This window comes from Oncorhynchus masou, chromosome 18 (genome assembly GCF_036934945.1).
Source record: "Oncorhynchus masou masou isolate Uvic2021 chromosome 18, UVic_Omas_1.1, whole genome shotgun sequence".
NCBI lineage: Eukaryota > Metazoa > Chordata > Actinopteri > Salmoniformes > Salmonidae > Oncorhynchus > Oncorhynchus masou.
The window spans coordinates 11059584-11085527 of NC_088229.1; the positions used below are offsets into that span (position 1 = coordinate 11059584).

The 25944-nt window shown below is 41.0% G+C and overlaps 2 protein-coding genes and 1 long non-coding RNA gene across 6 annotated transcripts in view; 1 reads left to right on the forward strand and 2 right to left on the reverse strand.

Annotated features, from left to right (window-relative positions):
* LOC135503938 (tumor necrosis factor receptor superfamily member 14-like) overlaps window positions 1-25944 on the reverse strand; it is a 70447-nt gene that overhangs the window by 29193 nt on the left and 15310 nt on the right. The window lies entirely within an intron of this gene.
* On the reverse strand, window positions 911-19622 carry LOC135503936 (tumor necrosis factor receptor superfamily member 14-like). 2 transcript variants are annotated; one of them, XM_064922128.1, is made up of 9 exons: window positions 19574-19620; window positions 16816-16945; window positions 14436-14541; window positions 14063-14344; window positions 13866-13953; window positions 13542-13723; window positions 9534-10044; window positions 1269-1387; window positions 911-980 (listed from the first exon to the last, which is right to left on the reverse strand). In XM_064922128.1, exons 2-7 carry the CDS (start codon window positions 16843-16845, stop codon window positions 10040-10042), a joined length of 693 nt encoding a protein of 230 aa, XP_064778200.1. In that variant the 5' UTR covers window positions 16846-16945; window positions 19574-19620; the 3' UTR covers window positions 911-980; window positions 1269-1387; window positions 9534-10039. The 2 variants fall into 2 exon arrangements, with proteins under 2 accessions (XP_064778200.1, XP_064778199.1); XM_064922127.1 differs by lacking the exons at window positions 911-980; window positions 1269-1387; window positions 9534-10044 and having other exon boundaries at window positions 11399-13723; window positions 19574-19622.
* LOC135503943 (uncharacterized) lies at window positions 18847-25693 on the forward strand. 3 transcript variants are annotated; one of them, XR_010450033.1, is made up of 7 exons: window positions 18847-19278; window positions 20027-21223; window positions 22311-22426; window positions 22551-22648; window positions 22913-23047; window positions 23171-23288; window positions 23503-25693. It is a non-coding gene; the product is annotated as an uncharacterized LOC135503943 (long non-coding RNA). The 3 variants fall into 3 exon arrangements; XR_010450035.1 differs by lacking the exon at window positions 18847-19278 and having other exon boundaries at window positions 20034-20111; XR_010450034.1 differs by lacking the exon at window positions 18847-19278 and having other exon boundaries at window positions 20834-20851.

A 25944-nucleotide genomic window follows, 5' to 3' on the forward strand; every position in this document is an offset into this window, starting at 1 on the left:
GATTTGTACCTTGTCAGCTCGGGGATTTGAACTAAATCGACAATTTAGTCATCCAACTTTAGTCATCCAACTTTGAGTTTTACATTATGAAAACTGATTGCATATTGCAGTATTTGAAGGAAATAACCATTTGCATGAGCCACACTTGTGTGTGTGGCTGGCAGGATGTAAATGATCCATCTGAATAGGTGTCACCAGTACAGTCAGAACACACAGTATCTGTAGATGTTGTTCCTGCACCAACAGGGTGAAACTCATTAAGGATCCTGACTTGAGATGTGCTTAACTCATTATTGCATAAATCATGTACTGATGTCATAGGAAGATTTACATGAAGACCAACCTGTGTGGCTGATGTATTGACCAGGTTTACAGCTGCTGTATCTCTGGGCTGCTCTACAACCATCCTTAGTTGGGTCTAGACAGTAGAACCCCTCCAGCGTCCCACAGACAGTGTCTGATGAAGGTGTACATGGCTGCTTTACCATCAAACCCAAACCTAGAGAGAAAACATGTCACTAGGTATCTGAAGCTAAATGTAAAGCCTGATGTCGTTCATTAAAACAACAGCTGATATAGTAAAGTAGCTCAGTGTTTATGCCCAGAACACAGAATTCTCACCTGGATCACATGTGGTACAGTTGTTGCATGTTGTTTTATCACTGGGCTCATCAAGGAAGGTGGAGTCAATACAGGGCACACAGGAAGGTGGAGTCAATACGGGGCACACAGGAGGTGAATGTAGATGTAGTACAATGACTATGTACATGATATCCTGTTGTAAAGAAAAACAGAAAATAATTACCTTTTGGTATTATTATCATCATAATTATTATTGTTGTTATTATTATAATTAACTCCTCATAAAAATACACAAAGTCCTTACCAGGCCTACACATTCTGCAATCTCTATCACCTATTTTATAGATGAAGCGATCATATGTGGAACAGGGTTCAATGTTTAGAAGTATAAAATGTATCTGCAAATAGAGAATGAATAAATCACCACCATCAGCATCCATTACATTTAAAGATGTGACACCAAACCCAAGATAACATGTTATCTGCAAATCCAGTCAATAAATGTTAATGAAATGCATTTATCTCCATGGTTTTTCTACGAGGTTTCAGTAAAATTTAAACTAAGACTATATAGTAGGCTAATAATAGCTCTGATTCCTATTTCTTAAAGGAAATATTTACATTGATAATTAGTTTTTTAAACAAGACAAGCAACAAAATGTGCAAATCCGAAATGTTTCACTTACAGTCCATGTCAAGGTTTCAAACTGTGCCATGTTCCCTCAATCTTCTCCAACTTACTGGAAGACCCACACACTGGATTTGTGACATTCTTAGGAGTTTTGAAGTATCCAGATGAACTGACCTGTGGACTTCATGCATTTTAGTACATGCACTGTATAGTAAGAATAGTTCAATTATATTCTGCTTAATATTGCATACACTGCACCGTTAATAAATATAATATAGTAATGTACATTGGCTGACCACCATTGAGTTCAGTCACCATCAATAGTGAATAAAACTGAACTGAATCATAATAAAACATAACCTTTCAATTTATAAATGATGATCTTGCTGAATTGAATGACTCGAAAATAACTGTAATAAGCTAACTATCAACTGAGAAATTGGCAAATAGTTAGAGACTGCTGCCCTCTTGTGGTGAAGTAGCCTTGTACATGGAGCAATGTCCGTTCTACCAAAGACAGCGCAGTATGAAGACAGACTAAAACTGCTTCATCAAATCCTTCGATCACACTTGTAGGTGATGTCATGGCGACTCGTGCGTAGAAACACGTAATCGGGTCTAACGTTCGTCTCAAGACGATCTGCGCATGTGCAAGCCGTCAAATCAAAGACACTTTCGATATAAAGTAGTTTTTGACAAAAATATAAACGTGTCAGATTATCACTTTTACTAGGTTGGAGTAATAACATGTTCAACTAAAGACATTAGCTCCAATCTAGGTTGTGCCTTCAGATTGAGATCATTTACAACCTTCTCAAATTGATTTCTCAAACCCTGTCCTGGGGCCTCATTTATAAACCGTGCATATGTACAAAACGGACCCTAAAACATGCGTGTGTCAGTTTTCAAGCAAAAGTTGGCATTTTATAAAAACTGAACTTGACATGAAAATGTGCTCATCTTCTCACAAACTTTAGAGCATGCTTATGCAGAGTTTCTAGTTGTTGAAGTTTAGCATTGGAAACAGGCAAGTAGACTAGTATTTTGTGCAAGCGGGAGGGGGGGGGGGGGGTATGATGGAGAGGCTTATTCATAACAATAAACAGGTTAATAACAAGATGCAATCATTTGCCATTAATGAGAAGAGAGGAAGTTTATTTACTTAATCTTTACATTTCAAAATAAAGTGAAGTGGAAATGTCTAGGGGCAACAACAGCTCAGCTTCGAAGTGGTAGGCCACACAAGCTCACAGAACAGGACCGCAGAGTGCTGAAGTGCATAGCATGTAAAAAATAGTCTGTCCTCTGTTGCAACACTCACTACTGAGTTACAAACTGCCTCTGGAAGCAACTTCAGTACAATATCTGTTTGTCGGGAGCTTCACAAAATGGGTTTCCATGGCCGAGCACCAGCCTAAGATCAAGCCTAAGATCACCATGCACAACACGTCGGACTCTGGAGCAGTGGAAATGCGTTCTCTGGAGTTATTAATCAAGCTTCACCATCTGGCAGTCCCGGCAGACAAATCTGGGTTTGGCGGATGCCAGGAGAACGCTACCTGCCCCAATGCATAGTGCCAACTGTAAAGATTGGTGGAGGAGGAATAATGGCCTGGGACTGTTTGTTTTTTACATGGTTCAGACTCCTTAGTTCCAGTGAAGGGAAATATTATTGCTACAGCATACAATGACAGTCTAGACAATTATGTGCTTCCAACTTTGTGGCAACAGTTTGGGGAAGGCCCTTACCTGTTTCAGCATGACAAATGCCCCTGTGGACAAAGCGAGGTCCGTACAGAAATGTTTTGTCGAGATCTGTGTGGAAGAACTTGACTGGCCTGCATAGAGCACCTTTGGGATGAATTGGTACACTGACTGCAAGCCAAGCCTAATCACCCAATATCAGTGCCCGACCTCACTAATGCTCTTGTGGCTGAATGGAAGAAAGTCCCTGCAGCAATGTTCCAACATCTAGTGGAAAGCCTTCCCAGAAGAGTGGAGGCTGTTATAGCAGCAATGTTCCAACATCTAGTGGAAAGCCTTCCCAGAAGAGTGGAGGCTGTTATAGCAGCAATGTTCCAACATCTAGTGGAAAGCCTTCCCAGAAGAGTGGAGGCTGTTATAGCAGCAATGTTCCAACATCTAGTGCACATATGTCAGAGTCAAGGCCCGCGGGCCACATCCGGCCCGCGAGAAGGTTTTTTACGGCCCCTGGGATGATCTTGATTTATTATTAGAACCGGCCCGCAGACCGCAGCAAGCCGGCAGCCCGCAGATCTTTTACACGCACCAATACTACATTTCCCACAATGCAACGGTGACGCACCGAGCAGTAGGCTGCTTCATTTCAATATTTATTGGCACAGCAGTCGTCAGCATCACAGTAAAATTAACTTTCAGATACCCATCAAAAATGGCAAAACGGAAGGTGGACACTGAGAACCGGGGTTTCAAACAAGGTGGGAGTCGGAGTATATGTTCACGGAGGTAGCTGGAAAACCTGTGTGTCTTCTGTGTGGAGAAAGTGTGGCGGTACTGAAAGAGTATAATCTGAGACGACATTATGAAACGAAACACGCGGACAAAAACAAGAATATGGACATGGAACAAAGGCTACAAAAGGCAGAGGAATTAAAACGAGGCCTCAAATCTCGACAGGCTCTGTTCAAAAAAGCCAAATCACAAGGCCAGGCTGCTGTCAAGGCCAGTTTTATTTTGGCAGAAGAGATCGCTAAATCAGCCCGGCCATTTACGGAGGGGGATTTCATCAAAAACTGCATGATTAAAGTTTGTGACGAAGTTTGCCCAGAAAAAAGGCAACTCTTTTTAAATGTGAGTCTGAGCAGAAACACCATTGCCGAGAGAGTAGACCAGTTGTCCATCAATCTAAAAGAGCAGCTTGTGAAAAAGGGAAAAGATTTCATTGCATATTCCTTGGCTGTGGATGAGAGCACCGACATTTCTGACATTGCCCAGTTGTCAATTTTCATCCGCGGAGTGGACTCCAGCCTAAGCGTGACAGAGGAGTTTTTGGCTTTACGTCCTATGCATGGCACAACTACGGGGCATGATTTGTATGAAGAGGTGTCAAGATGTGTAAATGAGATGGAGCTGCCTTGGGAAAAACTCGTGGGTTTGACAACCGACGGAGCACCTGCGATGTGTGGACACAGGAGCGGACTGGTGGCGAAGATACGGGAAAAGATGCAAGAGGAAAACGCGACAGGTGAGCTGACAGCTTATCATTGTATCATACACCAGGAAGCGTTGTGCGGTAAAGCCTTGAAAATGGAGCATGTAATGAGCATCATCACGCGCACAGTTAACTTTATCAGAGCCAAAGGTTTGAATCACCGCCAGTTCAAGGCATTTCTGACGGAGTTAGAAACGGAGCATGGTGATTTGCCTTATCACACAGAGGTGCGATGGCTAAGCCAGGGAAAGGTGCTTCAAAGATGTTTCGAGCTTCGTGAGGAGATTTGTCTGTTCTTGGACAGCAAAGGGAAAGACACAACACAACTCCGAGACGAAATGTTTCTGTGTGAAATGGCTTTTCTGTGTGACATTACGAGTCATCTGAATGCAATGAACTTGCAGCTGCAGGGTCGGGATCATGTCATCTCTGATATGTACAGTACAGTGAAGGCATTTAAAACCAAACTGACTCTGTGGGAGACGCAGATGCGGAAAGAAAATTTGAGCCACTTTCCCAGCTGCCAGACCATGAAAGAGAAGCTCTCTACCAGTGCGTTCCCGAGCGCACAGTTGGCTGATAAAATAGGTATGCTTGCCGCTGACTTTCGACGCCGATTTGCTGACTTTGAAGCACAAAAAAGCAGGTTGGAACTGCTCGGTAACCCATTTGCTGTTGACGTGGAAAGCTCACCACCAAACCTCCAAATGGAGTTGATTGACCTCCAATGCAATGATGCACTGAGGGCAAAATATGCGGCAGTGGGTGCTGCGGAGTTCGCCCGTTTCCTCCCCGACACAATGCCCCAGCTGCGCATCCAGGCTGCTCAAACGTTGTCTATGTTTGGCAGCACATACCTGTGTGAACAACTTTTTTCTTTGATGAACCTGAACAAAACATCACACAGAAGTCGACTTACTGCTGAACACCTCCACTCAATTCTGAGGATTTCCTCAGCTCAGAGCCTTACCCGAACATTGATGAACTTGTGGAAAAGATGGGACACCACCAAGTATCACCCTCAACCTCAAACAAGTGAACATTACTGTGCAATCACATATTTAGAGTTTTTACTCAGTTCAAGTTTAAAAGTTAAAGTTTAATATTTGTTTTCACTGCATGTTACTTCTCCTTAAACAAAGTGTTGTTTTTGATTAATAGATTTTTGCACTTTATTTTATTGTATTTCAATCCAATTATATTTTAAAAATATTTCAGTTGAGTGGATGATAGAAAATTGCTATTATTGTTTTTTTCTTTGAAGTAAATTTAGCCCACTTTTGCTAAAATAGAAAATATAGGCTACTGATGGTGCCTTGAATACCGGTTTCTTTCATTTAATGTTCATGTTATGGGGATTTTTATATAAAGGAAATTTGTCTTTTGTGTCTGTTGAAAATTAAAGATTACTGACAGAGCCATAAGAAAATATTGCTTTATTTATCTGATCATATTGGAATATATTTGTTAGGTTTTCAGTAGGTTCAATTAGGTTCACTAGACTATATGCGTCATTTAAAAATTTTTCAATGAACATTCGAACAGTCCGGCCCTCGGCTTGTAGCTAAATTTTTTATTTGGCCCTCCGTCCATTTGACTTTGACACCCCTGATCTAGTGGAAAGCCTTCCCAGAAGAGTAGAGGCTGTTATAGCAGAAAAGGGGGGACCAACTCCATATTAATGCACATGAGTTTGAAACAAGATGTTCTACAAGCAGGTGTCCACATAATTTTGGTCATGTAGAGCATGTCACAGCGGTTTAAATCGTACAATGACTCTCTACAGCAGGGGTTCCCAAACTGTTTGGGGTACATCTCACGCCCACGTCTATTTCTATGGGCACAAGCACTGTTCATGACACAAACTGTTCACACCCCTCTTGTTGGTGTAGAGAATTTAGCAGGTTTAAAGCATATTTCCAGCAATTCTATGCATTTTGTCACAGGGTGTAGAGAACATTTTGCTGTTTTAAAAAGTCATTTTCTTGCAATTCTATACATTTTGCCATGTCTAATGTGTATTCATTCGGGGCGGCAGGGTAGCCTAGTGGTTAGAGCGTTGGACTAGTAACCGAAAGGTTGCAAGTTTCTGCCCTTGAACAGGCAGTTAACCCACTGTTCCTAGGCCGTCATTGAAAATTAGAATTTGTTCTTAACTGACTTGACTAGTAAAATAAAAATGTTACCTTTGAGTGTCTCAAACACTACAACAAAATCTATGGTCTACAAAACCTAGCAAAAAATGTTTGCTGACATGGCTAGTTGATCTGAACATTTCTGACAAGTTATAAATTGCTCTCTAAGTTATGCAATGCCTGAAAAAAATGCACCTTTATTTAACCAGGTAGGTCAGTTGAGAACAAGTTCTCGTTTACAACTGCGACCTGGCCAAGATAAAGCAAAGCAGTGCGACACAAACAACACAAGTACACATGGAATAAACAAATGTACAGTCAATAACACAATAGAAAAAAATAAAGTCTATACACAGTGTGTGCAAATGGCGTGAGGAGGTAAGGCAATAAATAGGCCATAGTAGCGAAGTAATAACAATTTAGCAAATTAACACTGGAGTGATAGATGTGCAGATGATGATGTGCAAGTCGAGATGACAGGAAAACTACCCAATTTCGAAATGGCACCTTCGGAATTCTGATCAGTTTTAAGTAATAACTCGAATAATTTAAAAGTGAGGTGTCACTTTGCTTTGGGAGTTTTGATGCGTAAGTTATACTAATGCAAAGCCATATGTTACATGTTGTAATGGTTACAAATCAAATCAAATTTTATTTGTCACATACACATGGTTAGCAGATGTTAATGCGAGTGTAGCGAAATGCTTGTGCTTCTAGTTCCGACAATGCAGTAATAACCAACAAGTAATCTAACTAACAATTCCAAAACAAATTTCTTATACACAGTGTAAGGGGATAAAGAATATGTACATCAGATATGAATGAGTGATGGTGCAGAGCCGCATAGGCAAGATACAGTAGATGGTATCGAGTACAGTATATACATGTGAGATGAGTGTGTAAACAAAGTGGCATAGTTAAAGTGGCTAGTGATACATGTATTACATAAGGATGCAGTCGATGATATAGAGTACAGTATATACGTATGCATATGAGATGAATAATGTAGGGTATGTAAACATTATATTCGGTAGCATTGTTTAAAGTGGCTAGTGATATATTTTACATCATTTCCCATCAATTCCCATTATTAAAGTGGCTGGAGTTGAGTCAGTGTGTTGGCAGCAGCCACTCAATGTTAGTGGTGGCTGTTTAACAGTCTGATGGCCTTGAGAAAGAAGCTGTTTTTCAGTCTCTCGGTCCCAGCTTTGATGCACCTGTACTGACCTCGCCTTCTGGATGATAGCGGGGTGAACAGGCAGTGGCTCGGGTGGGTGTTGTCCTTGATGATCTTTATGGCCTTCCTGTAACATCGGGTGGTGTAGGTGTCCTGGAGGGCAGGTAGTTTGCCCCCGGTGATGCGTTGTGCAGACCTCACTACCCTCTGGAGAGCCTTACGGTTGTGGGCGGAGCAGTTGCCGTACCAGGCGGTGATACAGCCCGCCAGGATGCTCTCGATTGTGCATCTGTAGAAGTTTGTGAGTGCTTTTGGTGACAAGCCGAATTTCTTCAGCATCCTGAGGTTGAAGAGGCGCTGCTGCGCCTTCTTCACGATGCTGTCTGTGTGAGTGGACAAATTCAGTTTGTCTGTGATGTGTATGCGGAGGAACTTAAAACTTACTACCCTCTCCACTACTGTTCCATCGATGTGGATAGGGGGGTGTTCCCTCTGCTGTTTCCTGAAGTCCACAATCATCTCCTTAGTTTTATTGACGTTGAGTGAGAGGTTATTGTCCTGACACCACACTCCGAGGGCCCTCACCTCCTCCCTGTAGGCCGTCTTGTCGTTGTTGGTAATCAAGCCTACCACTGTTGTGTCGTCCGCAAACTTGATGATTGAGTTGGAGGCGTGCGTGGCCGCGCAGTCGTGGGTGAACAGGGAGTACAGGAGAGGGCTCAGAATGCACCCTTGTGGGGCCCCAGTGTTGAGGATCAGCGGGGTGGAGATGTTGTTGCCTACCCTCACCACCTGGTGGCGGCCCGTCAGGAAGTCCAGTACCCAGTTGCACAGGGCGGGGTCGAGACCCAGGGTCTCGAGCTTGATGACGAGCTTGGAGGGTACTATGGTGTTAAATGCCGAGCTGTAGTCGATGAACAGCATTCTCACATAGGTATTCCTCTTGTCCAGATGGGTTAAGGCAATGGGCAGTGTGGTTGAGATTGCGTTGTCTGTGGACCTATTTGGGCGGTAAGCAAATTGGAGTGGGTCTAGGGTGTCAGGTAGGGTGGAGGTGATATGGTCCTTGACTAGTCTCTCAAAGCACTTCATGATGACAGGAAGTGAGTGCTGGGGCGGTAGTCGTTTAGCTCAGTTACCTTAGCTTTCTTGGGAACAGGAACAATGGTGGCCCTCTTGAAGCATGTGGGAACAGCAGACTGGTATAGGGATCGATTGAATATGTCCGTAAACACACCAGCCAGCTGGTCTGCGCATGCTCTGAGGGCGCGGCTGGGGATGCCGTCTGGGCCTGCAGCCTTGCGAGGGTTAACATGTTTAAATGTTTTACTCACCTCGGCTGCAGTGAAGGAGAGACCGCATGTTTTCGTTGCAGGCCGTGTCAGTGGCACTGTATTGTCCTCAAAGCGGGCAAAAAAGTTATTTAGTCTGCCTGGGAGCAAGACATCCTGGTCCGTGACTGGGCTGGATTTCTTCTTGTAGCTACTTAATGTTACTCTTTAAGCCTGTGTCTAGCTAAAACAACGCTGACTTGCCTCTTGGTGTTTGTCTTTTAACATGTATGTAGATGGGCTAGCATAATGAAGGTACAACAATGTAATTTAGATAAGCAACATTTTATCTTGGCTCCACAAACCGCTGGACAGCGCATGCACTTAAAGGACGTGAAGCGTCGTGTCCTTCAGGGCTAGCACTAACTAACATACAACTTTAGCTAACAGTTCATTTCGAACATCATATTTCAAAATACCATATTACACATATTTAATTATTATTGAATACACTTTTCCTAAACATGTAACAGAGCAGTTTTACCTGTTAGATTAACTCCGACTAGTTTACACTTTAGTTAATGAACAAGAGACTTTCAAGCGTCGGTGCTATCAGGGATCCTTGGGACGTCCCTAACCCTTAAAGCTGCAGTATGTACCTTTTGGGCGACCAGACCAAATTTGCATAGAAATTAGTTATAGATCTGTCATTCTCATTTAAAGCATGTCTAAGAAGCGGTAGATCTGTTATACAGTATGATCACCATTTCTATGCTTCCCTTTAAGTAAATGTTTTGCATCTTATTTTCATTTTCACAAATGACAAAAAAACGACTGAAGCAGATAGCAGAGGCATATTCACACTGGAAGATTTGCATTTGTGGCACAGACAAGGCCACCATGCAAGATTAGATTAGTTTTAGGTCTTACACAAGAAGATAGCATAACCCCACCCAGAGCTGGCCTCTCTCAGCCTGTTGATCTCCTCTTCTATCCTGGCTCTTCTCCTGCACCTCCCTTAGATTCCTGACCTCCAGACGAACTATCAACTCAGCCTTCAATACAAAGAAACACACAGAAAACTGAGATGACCTAGGTTACTTCAGCTCCACATTTTAAAATATTTATTTTCTTTACAATTTTGGCTTTTCATTTGTTTTTTTTTTTTTCATTTCACAGGTTTTTATATTTAATTCTAGATGTGTGTTGTGCTCTGTTGGTTCTGGTATCAGTTTTAGTTTGAACAGTCTTGTAACCTGAAGTTTCTACTTTCTTTTTTGTTTCTTTTCAAGTTTAGTTTTAGATTCAATTTTACTCAACCATGAGTGTTTTAAGGCAGAGGGATAGATGACACTGTTAAAGTTAGAGCACTGCTGGGTTAATCAGTATTTGGCTGTATACCCATTAAACTTTGTAAAATGAACAAAGGTCACAACTTGTTGTTCAGTACACGTATGAGTGCATGATTATTTTATACGCTCATAGCACTCAAATATACACTGAGTGTACAGAACAGCCTCAATTCGTCGGGGCATGGACTCTACAAGGTGTCGAAAGCTTTCCACAGGGTTGCTGGCCCATGTTGACTCCAATACTTCCCACAGTTGTGTTAAGTTGGCTGGATGTCCTTTGGGTGGTGGACCATTTTTGATATACAGGGAAACTATTGTGTAAAAAACCCAGCAGCGTTGCAGTTCTTGACACAAAACAGTACGCCTGACACCTACCATAGCCCGTTCAGAGGCACTTAAACCTGGTCATTCGGTTGAAAAACATTTCTTAAACAGCAGCTAACGGAACGAAACAGGGATAAACATTCTTGAATTTGTCCATTAGAAACTTGGTTTGCAGTTGTTTGGACTATCGATTACTCCCTAGATCAGCTAGATGAAGGCAGAGTGCGCAAGGCCGTATTGAATGAGTCACTGTCTGTCACCTTGATTTCTCGACTTGTGCACCTACTTTGTAAACTTTTAATCGTAGGCTAGGTTGTAGCAATCTCATGATGGGTATAGGGGAAATGAGAGTTATGTAGTAGCCTAAACCTAGCCCGATACATTGAGCTGGGTGAACGGAATATGAATGAGTCATCAATATGCTGTAATATAAATAAGGCTATACTCATTCAAATAAACCATCCTCCCTAATCTTAAAACGGCACTGACCGCCACTGCCTTCCATTCCTCCTTGAGGTATAAATGACAGGTGAAACTCATGTGGAGCCAATTCACCTGTCCAATCAGTGAGTCTTCAAGGAAGGATGCACTTTTTAAAGGAAGGTCAATATAATCCTTCTCGTTTGGAATCTCTAAAGATATTAAAAATTGTTTTGGAATTTAGTCAATAATACACATGTGAAATATCAGGAGGTTCATTATATAGATGAACTAAACAGACGTCCTCACACCCTTGCAGTTTTCACATTTTGCTTTATTCAATAGCATTTTTTACAATGTAGCTAACATCATTGGGACACTTGAACATAAGAAAGTTAGCTGGCTTAATTGTATTGCAGATCCTCTATTTACTAATCCCAAGAGGGGACATTGGATCAGTCACCAGAAATACACTTACAGCAACAATAGACTGAGCACTGATGGCTGGTGAAACAAGCATAACCCAAGATTTACAGAGAAGCAAATTGATTCAATAGAAGAGACTAACCCATGGAATCAAAAACACCAAAACAATGAATAATGGCATCGAATAATGTGCATCATATAAAACAATACCTACAAAATACAAAGGAACTGTACAACACAAATAACTATACAATCAAGGTGAAAAATCTGTCAATGTGTTCTTGAGCAAGGCACTTAACCCTAATTTGCTCCAGGGGCAGAGTACTACTATGGCTGACCCTGTAAAACAACACATTTCACAGCACGTATCCCAGTGTGACAATAAAATATTTTAGGAGGATCGTAAGAACAGAACTGTAAACAAAACATTTGTCCCATTGCTTCGCTTCAGAGCTCCCCAGTGGCGCAGGTCTAAGGCAATGCATCTCAGTGCAAGGAGTCACTACAGTCCCTGGTTCTAATCCAGGCTGTATCACATCCGGCCGTGATTGGGAGTCCCATAGGGCGGTGCACAATTGGCCCAGTGTCGTCTGGTGTAGGCTGTCATTGTAAATAAGAATTTGTTCTTAACTGACTTGCCGAGTTTAATAAATTTATAAAATAAATGGGTCACACTGAACATAGCCTACACTGCACCATTGCCTCTTGATGTTTACTCTGTGGGATTATACAAATCCATGGTAACTCAACAAGTGGAGTCCATTTTTCCCCCATACCAGTGTCCAGGAAATGTCATCCGTATGTCCTTTGCACAGTTTGTGTCAACAGAATCTACAGTACATCATAAGGTCCATGGAGATGTTGTGATCTGTAGACTTCCTCAGTTCAAGGGCATTTGCTCAATGTATCTGGCACCAGCATCCAAAGACCAGGTGGAGTGTCTTACAAAATGGCATTTGTGTTTTATTCCAATTACTGTCAACTGACTTGGACTGACCATTTGAAATCATGGACACACCTGACCTTTCCCAGAACAGAACAGACCTGGCTCCTACTAACGTTTCCATCTTCATCCCCAGTATTGGAAGACAGGCTGTCTATCAAGGTCATGGCCTTTTTAATCTTTACACCACAAAACAAATGTGCCAGCCTCCAACTTTTATTTCAAAACGGAGTCTAGATCACATTCACCATGTAGTGGACAGAAATTGTGCCCTACTGCCTAGTCTAGTTTTCAAGCCAATGAACCACACATTAGACTGGATTGTTCTGATGAATGTCCTGGAGGCTTGAATCTGTATAATATTCATAAGACACATTTTAGCTCAAATCTGGCTGAAATTCATGAACAAGTATACTGTACCATTCTGATGTTATAGGCTACCTTACCTGTTCTTGTTCCCACAAACAGCATTGATGTTTGCTCAGTGTCTGATACCTAGTAAAAGGAAACCTCAACTCAATAAAACTTTCAAAAGTGCAACCCTTGAGGTAATAGAAATTCCTGTCAGCCATCTTCTTACCACATTGAGTATGATAGAAAATACTGCTGTATTAAATAGGTATTGAGGGATTATTCATTAACATACCTCTGTAGGGCTTTGCATCTCTGGAAAAGTACAAGAATCAACATTGAGACAGAAACTAATTTGGAACTCGATAACATACTGTTTGACAGGGGTGTTATCATGATATTCAGAACATTATTGTGCATTTAATTTTACTAATCTTGTACTGGTACGTCCTGTATGTAGCACCATTCTTGTGTGATCTAGTACTGGTACTTCCTGAATGTAGCTCCATTCTTGTGTATTTTATTTAAATCCTTGTTACTATTTTGTATTAATTTTTTTACTGCATCGTTTGGAAGAGCTCGTAAGCAAGCATTTCACAGTAAAGTCTCCATCCGTTGTACTCAGCACATGTGACAAATAAAATGTGATTTGATTCAGTGTTGGATGTTTCTCACTTGTTCATCTGGGCAATTAAAACAATAAATGAAACGGTACAATTCCCCAAAATAAACTCACCAGATACAGGACCTTTTATTTTTCTTCTAATAGCTACTGCCGTCACTGCTGATATCACAGCTAGTACCACCACCACCACCACAGCAGATATTATTGCTATGGGAGGGGAGGTCTGTGGTCCACATTCAGAGTCGGTCCAATGAGTTCCAGGTTTAATTTGCTGAAGCTTCAAGATATCGCATCTATAATATAAGAAATAGACCACTGGTAAATCGACAATGTAGTCATCCAACATTCAGTTTTACATTATGAAAACTGTTTGCATATTGCAGTATATAGTTTATATTTTGAAGGAAAATATCATTATACATGAGCCACACTTACTGTGTGTGTGGCTGGCAGGATGTAAATGATCCATCTGAATAGGTGTCACCAGTACAGTCAGAACACACAGTATCTGTAGATGTTGTTCCTGCACCAACAGGGTGAAACTCATTAAGGATCCTGACTTGAGATGTGCTTAACTCATGATTGCATAAATCATGTACTGATGCCAATGGAAGATTTACATGAAGACCAACCTGTGTGGCTGATGTATTGACCAGGTTTACAGCTGCTGTGTCTCTGGGCTGCTCTACAACCATCCTTAGTTGGGTCTAGACAGTAGAACCCCTCCAGTGTCCCACAGACAGTATCTAATGAAGGTCTACATGGCTGCTTTACCATCAAACCAAAGCCTGGGTCACAGTTTGTACACGGTATGCATGCTGTAAGACCATTGGGTTCATCAAGGAACGTGGAGTCGGTACAGGGGACACAGGAAGTACTTGTAAATTCTGTACAGTGTTTATGTACCCGGTTTCCTGTGGGATAAAGGTCAGTGTCATGGATTGATTGGTATTGGAATGTATTTTCTTCATCATAATCCACATAGTATACAGAGCTGGTCCTTACCTGGTGAACACATAGGACAGCATTCATCACCTGTTCTGTACTCTGCTCTACCACATGCAATAGAGCGCTGAATGGTTAGAAGTGTCAAAATGATAGCTAGGTTCATCTGTAAATAGAGAAAAAGAACACATTACCACTGTTGAACAATAGGGTGGGTGGGGGGGGTCACATTGACAAAGCAGGGTTGAAGAGAGTTTGGGGTTGAAGTAGAGATGAAACTGGAGGAGAGTTCAGATTGACAGTTCCAAATAGAGAGAAAGCATAGTTAAAATTTCCATGTTCTGATTAATAAATGTCAGTGAAATTGACATACAGATTGATTTTTTTAAAGAGTAAATATAATAAATTAGCTTTTGCAAGCCAATGTTCAAAGACCAAACAATTTTCAAAACTAGAATTTGACACAGAAAATGTGAATAAACCCAGGATGACTGACAGATGCTGAATTGAGCTCCATGCAGCCATCTTGGTAAAGATTTAGAAATGATAGAAATGCATGTATTAACGTCTACATTTGTTCATCAGTAGCCTATATTCTATTACAGACGCCTAAATGCATACTTATTAATTATTTTATGTTAACAAAAGTTAATTAAACATTTTTTTTGTAGTAATGTTACTATCCCCACTTCAACAAATAAATACTCAAATACAAGTAATTTCATCCTTGAAACATTTTATTGAATGGAAAATTTTAATTCCTATGGAGAACTGCTTCCAATATACGGTGCATTCAGAGAGTATTCAGACCCCTTGACTTTTTCCACATTTTGTTATGTTACAGCCTTATTCTAAAATGTATTAAATTGTTTTTTCCCCTCAATCTACACACAACACCCCATAACGAGAAAGCAAACACAGGATTATTGTTTTTCAAGTTTAAGAATCAAATTTTTAAAAATAACAATAAACTGATCACATTCACATAAGTATTCAGACCCTTTACTTAGTACTTTGCTGAAGCACATTTGGTAGTGATTGCAACCTTAAATCTTCTTGGGTATGACGTTACAAGCCTGGCATACCTGCATTTGGGAAGTTTCTCACATTCTTCTCTGCAGATCCTCTCATGCTCTGTCAGGTTGGATGGGGAGCGCCGCTGCACAGCTATTTTCAGGTCTTTCCAGAGATGTTTGATCGGGATCTGGCTGGGCCACTTAAGGATATTTAGAGACCTGTCCCGAAGACACTCCTGCATTGTCTTGGCTGTGAGCTTAGATTCATTGTTCTGTTGGAAGGTGAACCATCGCCCCAGTTTGAGGTCCTGAGCAGGTTTTCATCAAGGATCTCTGTATTTTCCCCCGTTCATCTTTCCATCGATCCTAACTAGTCTCCCAGTCCCTGCCACTGAAAAACATCCCCACAGCACGATGCTGCTGCCACCATGCTTCACCGTAGGGATGGTGCCAGGTTTCCTCCAGACGTGACGCTTGGCATTCAGGCCAAAGAGTTCAATCTTGGTTTCATCAGACTAGAGAATCTTGTTTCTCATGGTCCGAATGTCCTTTAGGTGCCTTTTGGCAAACTCAAGGCGGGCTGTCATGGGCCTTTAACTGAGGAGTGGCTTCCGTCTGGCCACTCTACCATAAAGGCCTGATTGGTGGAGTGCTGCAGAGGTGGTTTTCCTTCTGGAAGGTTCTCCCATCTCCACAGAGGAATTCTGGAGCTCTGGCAGAGTGACCATCGGATTCTTGGTCACCTCCCTTACCAAGGCCCTTCTCCCCGATTGCTCGGTTTGGCCAGCTAGCTCTAGCTCTAGGAAGGGTCTTGGTGGTTCCAAAATTCTTCCATTTAAGAATGATGGAGGCCACTGTGTTCTTGGGGACCTTCAATACTGTAGACATTTTTTGGTACCCTTCCCCAGATCTGTGCCTCGGAACAATCATGTCTCTGTGCTCTACGGACAGTTCCTTCGACCTCAGGGCTTGGTTTTTTCTCTGACATGCACTGTCAACTGTGGGACCTTATATAGACAGGTGTGTGCCTTTCCAAATCATGTCCAATCCTTTGAATTTACCACAGGTGGACTCCAATCAAGTTGTAAAACCGTTTCAAGGATGATCAATGGAAACAGGATGCACCTTAGCTCAATTTAGAGTTTCATAGCAAAGGATCTGAATACTTATGTAAATAAGGTATCTTTTTCGCTTTGCCATTATGGGTATTGTGTGTAGATTGATGAGGAAAAATATTGATTTAATCCATTTTAGAATAAGGCTGTAATGTAACAAACTGTGGAAAAGGTGAAGGGGTCTGAACTTTCCAAATACACTGTACACCATTGGTGTACACTCTGAGCATACTATCTGGTTCCATTTACTGCTGTAGCGTGAAATGATGCCAAGCTACTACGCTTACAAAACCCAAACGTTTAACTTACTATCCATATCAAGCTTTGAAACTGAGCCATGGTCTCCAATCCTCAACATCTCAGTGGAAGAAGGTCCACCACCCTGGAATCTTAGATTTGAATTAACAACATCCCGGTCGTCGTCAATCCTCATGTAGATCTTGAGTCACACACAAATAAAATTGGAAAAGTTTAATATCATACAATATTAAAATATTTTCCATACACTATTTAACAAACGTTAAATTAGAACGGATTACTTTTGTTTCAATGGAGTCTTATCGTATATGGCAATTACATTTTTCCGTGTTATGTGAACCAACATATTAAAACCTAAAAATGCTGTCTCCCATTGCCAGCAACCAAATGCCTTGTATTACACAGTGATTTGTAGTACAACGGTGGTGTCATACTGGACGATAAATGTATGCCCTTCTGGGTTGGCGTCCCCCCTTGGGTTGTGCCGTGGTGGAGATCTTTGTGGGCTATACTCGGCCTTGTCTCAAGATGGTAAGTTGGTGGTTGAAGATATCCCTCTCGTGGTGTGGGGGCTGTGCTTTAGCAAAGTGGGTGGGGTTATATCCTTCCTGTTTGGCCCTGTCCGGGGTGTCCTCGGATGGGGCCACAGTGTCTCCTGACCCCTCCTGTCTCAGCCCCCAGTATTTATGCTGCAGTAGTTTGTGTCGGGGGCTAGGTTCAGTTTGTTATATCTGGAGTACTTCTCCTGTCCTATCCGGTGTCCTGTGTGAATTTAAGTATGCCCTCTCTAATTCTCCCCTTCTTTCTCTCTTTCGGAGGACCTGAGCCCTAGGACTATGCCTCAGGACTACCTGACATGATGACTCCTTGCTGTCCCCAGTCCACCTGGCCGTGCTGCTGCTCCAGTTTCAACTGTTCTGCCTGTGATTATTATTATTTGACCATGCTGGTCATTTATGAACATTTGAACATCTTGGCCATGTTCCGTTATAATCTCCACCCGGCACAGCCAGAAGAGGACTGGCCACCCCACATAGCCTGGTTCCTCTCTAGGTTTCTTCCTAGGTTTTGGCCTTTCTAGGGAGTTTTTCCTTGCCACCGTGCTTCTACACCTGCATTGCTTGCCGTTTGGGGTTTTAGGCTTTGTTTCTGTACAGCACTTTGTGACATCAGCTGATGTACGAAGGACTATATAATATAAATTTGATTTGTTAAAAGGGTTGATTTTTTTTACTCACCAATATTTTACCTTTATTTAACTAGGCAAGTCAGTTAAGAACACATTCTTATTTTCAATGACGGCCTAGGAACAGTGGGTTAACTGCCTTGTCCAGGAGCAGAACGACAGATTTTTACCTTGTCAGCTCGGGGATTCGATCTTACAACCTTCCGGTTACTAGTCCAACGCTCTACTTGCCGCACCCACGGCATCCAATATAAGGACACAGTGTGGTCAAAGACTTAGCTATTGTCACGATGGGGTTATTACATACTTTTGGTAATGTAGTGTATGTGGACACCTGCTCGTTGAACATCTCATTCCAAAATCATGGGTGTTAATATGGAAACAATTAAATTCTAGACGATTCTGTGCTTTCTACTTTGTAGCAACAGTTTGGGGAAGGCCAATTCCTGTTTCAGCATGACAATACCCTAAGCGAGGTTCGTACAGAAATGTTTTGTAGAGTTCGATGTGGAAGATCTTGACTGGCTTGCAGAGTCCTGACCTCAACCCCATCGAAACACCTTTGGGATGAATTGGAACACCGACTGCGAGCAAAGCCTAATCGCTAAACCTCACCGATCCTCGTGGCTGAAGTCCCCTCAGCAATGTTCCAACATCTAGTGGAAAGCCTTCCCAGACAAGTGGATGCTGTTATAGCAGCAAAGGGGGGCCCAACTCCATATTAATGCCCATGATTATGGAATAAGTTGTTCGACGAGCAGGTGTCCACATTCTTTTTCATGTAGAGCATGTCACAGCGGTGTAGATGGTACAATGACTCTCTACACCAGGGGTTCCCAAACTGTTTCAGTCAGGCCCCCTTCCAGTATTGGGGAACATCCCGCACCCATGTCTATTTCTATGGGCACAAGCACTGTTCATGACACAAACTGTTCAAACCCCTCGTTGGTGTAGACAATTTAGCAGGTTTAAAGCATATATTTCCTGCAATTCTACACATTTTGTCACGGGGTGCAGAGAATATTTGGGTGTTTTAAAAGGTCATTTTCTTGCAATTCTATTCATTTTGCCATATCTAATGTGTATTCATGTCATCTTTGAGTGTCTCAAACATTACCACAAAATCTATGGGCTACAAAACCTAGCTAAAATGTTGCTGACATGGGCTAGTTGAACTGGACATTTCTGTCAAATTACAAATTGTTATGCAAGAGAGAAACTGAAGACGCCCTCCCCAATTTCGAAATTGAACCTTCAGAATTCTGATCGGATTTATGTAACTCAAAATGTAAAAGTGAGGTGTCACTTTGCTTTGGGAGTTTTGATGCGTAAGTTATACTAATGCAACGCCATATGTTAGATGTTGTAACGGTTATGCTACTTAATGTTACCCTTTAAGCCTGTGTCTAGCTAAAACAACGCTGACCAGCCTTTTGGCGTTTGTCTTTTATTTTCTTGGCTGGATAGCGTCGTGTCCTTTAGGGCTAGCACGAACTAACGTAAAATAACACTTAGGCTAACAGTTAATTTCGAATACGAAAATCATATTTCAAAATACGATATTATACATATTGAATCAATATTGAATACACTTTTCTTACACACGTAACAGAGCAGTCTTACCTGTTAGATTAACTCGGAGTAGTTTGCACTTTCGTTTCAGCCTTAGTGCTATCTGGGATTCCTTGGAACGCCCTTAACCCTTAAAGCTGCAATATGTACCTTTTGGGCGAACATATACATTTTAGTTATAGATCTGCCATTCTCCTTTAAAGCAAGTCTAAGACGCGGTAGATCTGTTATATAGAGGATGTTCACTGTTTCTATGGATCTCATGTTTAAATAAATGTTTTACGTATTTTATGTTCCTTTTGGAAATACTACTCCCTTTTCCACTGCCACGCATTCATGTTCTTTGGAACTATTCATCTCTCTGTGCTATACCTTCTTTGATAAATGTAGCACACCAACCACCCAAACCCTCTATTCTATCACTTCTCACAGAGATAAACCCAGGTATAAAATAATCCAATTGCCATATGAACTCAGACTAATTTTTGTTTATGAGGGATTTAGCAATAACCATGGAATCTGGGATCCTTGGGACGTCACTACTATCAACTCCAAAGCTTTCATTTTTGTTTCTGAGGGACTTTCCATGGTAAGTACTATCCAGCATCCTGGGGATGTCACGACCCTCAGCCCCAATCTTATCTAACCTTAAAGCTGCAATAAGTCACTTTTTTTGTGTGACCGGACCAAATTCACATATAAGTTTGAGTTAAGCGGTAGATATGTTATACAGTATGTTCACTCTTTCTATGCTTCCCTTGTTTAAGTAAATGTTTTGCGTCTTTAACGTTCAGTTTTGAAAATACAATGTTTTCGCTTATGGAGAAGATATTTCACAGCGGTTTAGATGGTACAATGGTCTCTGCACCAGGTGTTCCCAGACTTTTTAACTCTGACCCCCTTTCCAGCATTGTGGAACATCCCGCGCCCCGTCTATTTCTATGGGCTATGTGTTTACATTTGTATTTTTGTCGAGAGCAAAACGTTTTTCTTTTCAATCAAAAATAATTGTTTTGAAAGCAGAAACGGGGCTTCAACGTTTAAAAAAAATGTACAAATATGCAATCAAATATTTTCTAATAGAGCGCAAAACGTCATTCCCCAAAAATATTTGAGGAACAAAAAATGTATTTGAAAATCTAACTCCAATTTAATGTCGCAATCAACCACCCTCCATTTTGGCTATACTGTTCTCTTTACTTGCAGTTCCTCTTTATTGTTGCTTTTTTTGTTGTTGATTGAAACACCAGTTCCTCATTTGCACTTTTGACCCCACCGCTGTGGGCGGGCTTTAGTAGGAGGTGTGGAGGATGCTTCTCCATTGGTCAGGTCAGTATCAATAAGGACTGTGTGGTGATGGCGTCTCAGGTCAGCCGCACTTGGCGGTCTTCCGTTCAACCTCTACATAGCTGGTAGGTCAGGGATGCAAACTAGTCACCTTGCTGCGAAATTCGCGGTTTTGGTATTCGACTCATTGCCGTTCCTCAAGTTATAACGCGTTAACGTTATTTGCTTACTGGACCCTGGCAATCTGTGTGAAACATTAACTGGCTAACGAAATAACCACTATATGTTAACTAATGTTTTCCCTCTATAGTATGTGGTTAATTTTCAGAATGAGAGAATTAGGTGAAAATGAGGCTTTGCTTGTGTTGCTGGAGCTTGAGCTGGGCCTGGTTTAAACTGGATGCCACTATAGAGGTGAAACGAACACCACACACTTTCCCTCTTTCTCACCTTTTCTGGCACGTTGTAGAACAGATGTCCACAGGCAGAAAGTGTACAATGTAATAATGTTCAGTGTCGCCCAAAGACATTGTTTTTGTTGTGTTGAACTTGACAGTAACACTTGTGTGTGAGTGAGGGGATTATACTTATTTTCTTTTACTCAGTGAATGTTATTTTAACACACATATAGCCTTGTGCCCTGGATCGATGTCTATAGTGGCCACTATAATATAGCAAAACTAGAGTGCCTGTTTATTTCATTATATTTCTACTTTAAAATGTTTGTTTTTTCTCCAAGTGCAATATTAGTGTATTGTTTTTTTCTCAAGACTTGAGGGTCATTTGCAGTAAAGTCTAGGCAACAAATAACATTGGATTGCTTTCTTTACATTTTTTAGCTGTGAGTTAGATTCACATACACCACTTTTTATTTTACACACACTGATCATATAGATCACATTCTTTGTTGTTTAATTAGTTAAGACCTCCATTTCTCCCTGCATGTTTCAGTGAAACAAAAAGTGTTCACATTTTGGGCCCTCAGCAGTTTGCATCCCTGGTAGTTAATTCCTACGATTCAGTGTTGGTTCATAACATTATACTATATTACATGCATACCGTAGAATGATAAATCATCCAATTATTATTCTCAAGCTAACCAAAAGCATTTAGCTACGAACGCCTGTTTTCGCCATTTTAAGTTGAATTCATCAAACTTTCTTTCATGCCAACTCATAAGCAGGCCATGTCCTATTTGTTTCATAGTCAATATATTTTTTTATTTAACCTTTATTTAACTAGGCAAGTCAGTTAAGAACAAATTCTTATTTTCAATGACGGCCTAGGAACAGTGGGTTAACTGCCAGTTCAGGGGCAGAACGACAGATTTACTAGTCCAACGATCTAACCACTAGGCTACCCTGCCTTCACCTGTATGTACATACAGTACTGTACAAAAGTGTTAGGCACATGTACAATTCTGTAAAACACATACGTTTCTAGATGTTAAAAAAAATACTATGAAGGAACATTTTCTTATTTCACCTTCTCTTATATCCAGAGTGGCTGGTGAAATATTTGCAGTGAGCCTTGCACAAGGTGGACCGTCTCCATGATTTATGCAGGAGTGGTGTTACCACTATCTGTTGACCGGGACCCTGAAGGACCTAACAAAGGGTAGTGTACATGACACAGAGTTGTCCCCAATAATCAACACGTTATGTTGATGAAATTGTAAGCATATTCTTCTCATTAATCTTTCAGCAATTAGTTGTGTTTGAAAAATAAAATGTGCTTTCAGATCAAAGATGCCTTTGACCTGGCACCCTACACTGAAGGAATCCTCAACTGTGGCTACACAGGCCCCATCAACTTGGATCACAAGGAGAGCATAATAAGGTATGTGAAATTGTTTCTTATTTAACAAAGCACCCATTAGCCTTCATGGGTTGATACATTTGATCTGAGTTCAAAATGTGTTTTAAATTCCATTCTTACATTGCAACAACCCACAATGTGTCAACTGATTTCATTTAATATGTTTCAAACGAATGAGTTTTTAGAGTACATTATCATGACCATTCATTCAAGAGCACCAAGGATTCTGCAGTAAGATATGCTAATCTCAATGAATGTCCATCCTATCCGTTTCCTTTTGTAAAGAGACATTTTGCTCCATGCAACCACAAAACGTACAGCGATGCTTCAGCAGCTGCATGAAGGCCTTGAAGTCTACATCCTAATTGAGGTCCTGCAGAAGAAACCGAAGGAATGTCTCAATCTCTTTGTGATGACATGGTAATTAACAAATTGGGCTTTTTAATATTCTGATTGTTATTTATGGGGTCCTGGTTTTGGTCAGGTGACCTGTGTATCAGAAATATAGTGAAAGTAATGAACGTCTTGGAATTCAATGTCTAGGTTGATGCACACTACATAATCTCAAACCTGGCCCCAGAGATGAGTGAAAGTGGTTATCCAAAACAAAAGGAGATGGAAATCTTGGATTTCTTTAAAGATTTCCTCCAAGAACTTGATGGTATGTATTTTTTGCATGTTTGTACTCATCCTTACACTCTGATTTTGTTACTGTAGTATGTCATGTTTTTCTCTTGAAACTCAAATGAGCTGCACCATAGTAATGATGTCAATGTAACACTTCAAACTGTTATGTTGTTTTCAGTTTATATTGCACTGACCCCCTATACATTTGTCCCCCCCCCCCCCACACACATATAAATATGCTAAACCAGATGGGAAAGTGAGCCTGCCTGTGGCTGAAGACAGTGGAGAGGAAGACGACAGTGGAGAACCACTTTCTGTTCCCAGTGTAATGCAGTGGCTGACAGGGCAGCCACACACACCTGACCACTCATGTCTACAACGCATGCCTAACTACACTTTGTTACCCTGTTGTTAGTACATACACCAAAACGATAACATTTCCCACAGCCCATCTGAGAGATTACGATGCATTTAAATCAAACATTGAAACAGCAATCAAATACAGTGCAAGGTTTGATAGAGTTTAACTGAAAGACTATTCAATTTAACTGACTGATAAACCACATACAGTACATTATGTTCCTGTGTAAAGAAGCAGTCAAATCTTTCTTGCTTTATTTTTAGGTTAATGCTTAAATGTACGCCCTTGACAACTGTGATTTAGAAAATGTTTTTTATTAACCTCTTACTACTCAGAACATTCATAGAAGGATGGTAGACTGCAGCGATAGCTCAGAGGTCTAAACGCTGGATGGCTGGATGAATGGACTATTGGAAATAGTCAGAGGGACTGATGTAGTATTTGGGCTTTTGTAAAGTTTTTGCATTATGTTTTATACACTGGTCTTAGACTATACCTTCGAACACCAAAACCTTAGGAGGCTCCATTGCTAGTAGTGTTACACTGTATCAACAAAATGTGTTTTTGCATCATCGTAGTCCATAGGAATTATGTAAATGAAATGACATACAATTGACTAATTTTCTGGTCCTTGCCAACATACAGTGTTCCAGATGTACTGTAACTACTTTAGGGTATCATCGGTTCTCTCCCCTTTAATATGTGATTCTGTCTGTTTTTATTCTTTCTTTTTTTTTTAACAAGAGCCTTGAAGCTGTTCTATATACAGTAGACCGATGGGGGCCAAAGACTCCATTTTAGTATATTGTACACCAAGTGGTATAGAATACAAGTATATACACTTTATCCAAACGCATTGTAATAGACCAATTTATCTCCGGGCATAAAGCTAGCATTATTCACAAGCAAAGGTGCTTGGTCTGACTTTGGTATTAATTTGTAGTACTGTATCCTGTGACCAAACGAGTCACTCTGCTTATTCAGTCGTCTCCGTCACCTCTGGAGCTCAGAAATGATGAATATAACAGTGAGAGACAGTGCCACTCTGTTAGACAGGAATTTGGTGCTGAAGTACAATAATACTTCACAAGTGCTTTTGATTACCCAAGGTTCATTTGTATGCAGCGAGGGATGGAAGGTTTTATTAAAATGTAAATTAAAGGGATTTTCCAGTTGCTCATTTTTATATTTTGACATGACAAAGTTCTGTATATGTGGATCTACTGTATTGGTGTTTACATAATGTACATAGCCACCGTTCGCTGAGCTCCGTGTCACTGTAGCATTGTTACATCACTGTAGCATTGTTACGTCACTGTGGCATTGTTACGTCACTGTGGCATTGTTACGTCACTGTGGCATTGTTACGTCACTTTGGCATTGTTACGTCACTGTGGCATTGTTACGTCACTGTGGCATTGTTACGTCACTGTGGCATTGTTACGTCACTGTGGCATTGTTACGTCAGTGTGGCATTGTTACGTCACTGTGGCATTGTTACGTCACTTTGGCATTGTTACGTCAGTGTGGCATTGTTACGTCACTGTGGCATTGTTACGTCACTGTGGCATTGTTACGTCACTGTGGCATTGTTACGTCACTGCCTGCTTTTGATTTTCATGTTAAGACACTGGATGTCATGTACACTAACTGTAAAGGTGACAGCTCCATGAATGATATGGGGAGGGAAAGTCACCTCAGGAGCCACGTGACACCTATGGATTCTTGGACTCATCTGTTTTATAGATCACTGCATTATTAGAACATTCTATAGATTCACCTCTGAACTTGGAAACGGTTTGCTGTATGTCCAATGGTAGTGCCGTGAACATGTTACAATTATTCACATGTGATTGTTTTGACACTGTTATACTACTACATAATGTTGATTGTTACATAGTATTTATCAGTTGTATATGTTCAAATGGTGGGTTTGCTTTTAGAGAGAAGTGTCAATTAACAAAGCTGCTTTGTGGAAAATAAATACCATTGGTTTACAATAAGTTTAATTGTTAGAAAAATGAAAATAACTTTTCATAATAGCTCTTTTCAACGAATGAAACAGTTTGTTTACATCATACCAGTTAAGAGGTGCTGTTTTCTTTTCTAGCAAAAACATACACATTTTTGCCATTGTCAAGAGTGGCACTGGGGCTAAAACAATATCCTACATAGTGTGGGAGGACTGCACCTAAAAAGGCTGGAGACTCATAACTAATCGAAGAGCATGTATGTATATGTCCTGACCAAAAGATGAGTCAGTGGTAGGGTTCACTTGACGTTGCAGCACAGCAAGATTCTCAGTAGACGGGGGACATGGGATGTCTGG

Bases quoted from the DNA above. Each gene is read 5' to 3' on its own strand.
- LOC135503936 (XM_064922127.1), bottom strand. From the start codon at position 16,845: ATGGCTCAGTTTCAAAGCTTGATATGGATA. The intron at 14,345-14,435 runs GTAAGGACCAGC...TTTATCCCACAG, and splicing joins CTGTCCTATGTGTTCACCAG to GAAACCGGGTACATAAACAC. The intron at 13,954-14,062 runs GTTGGTCTTCAT...CTGTTGGTGCAG, and splicing joins TCAATACATCAGCCACACAG to GAACAACATCTACAGATACT.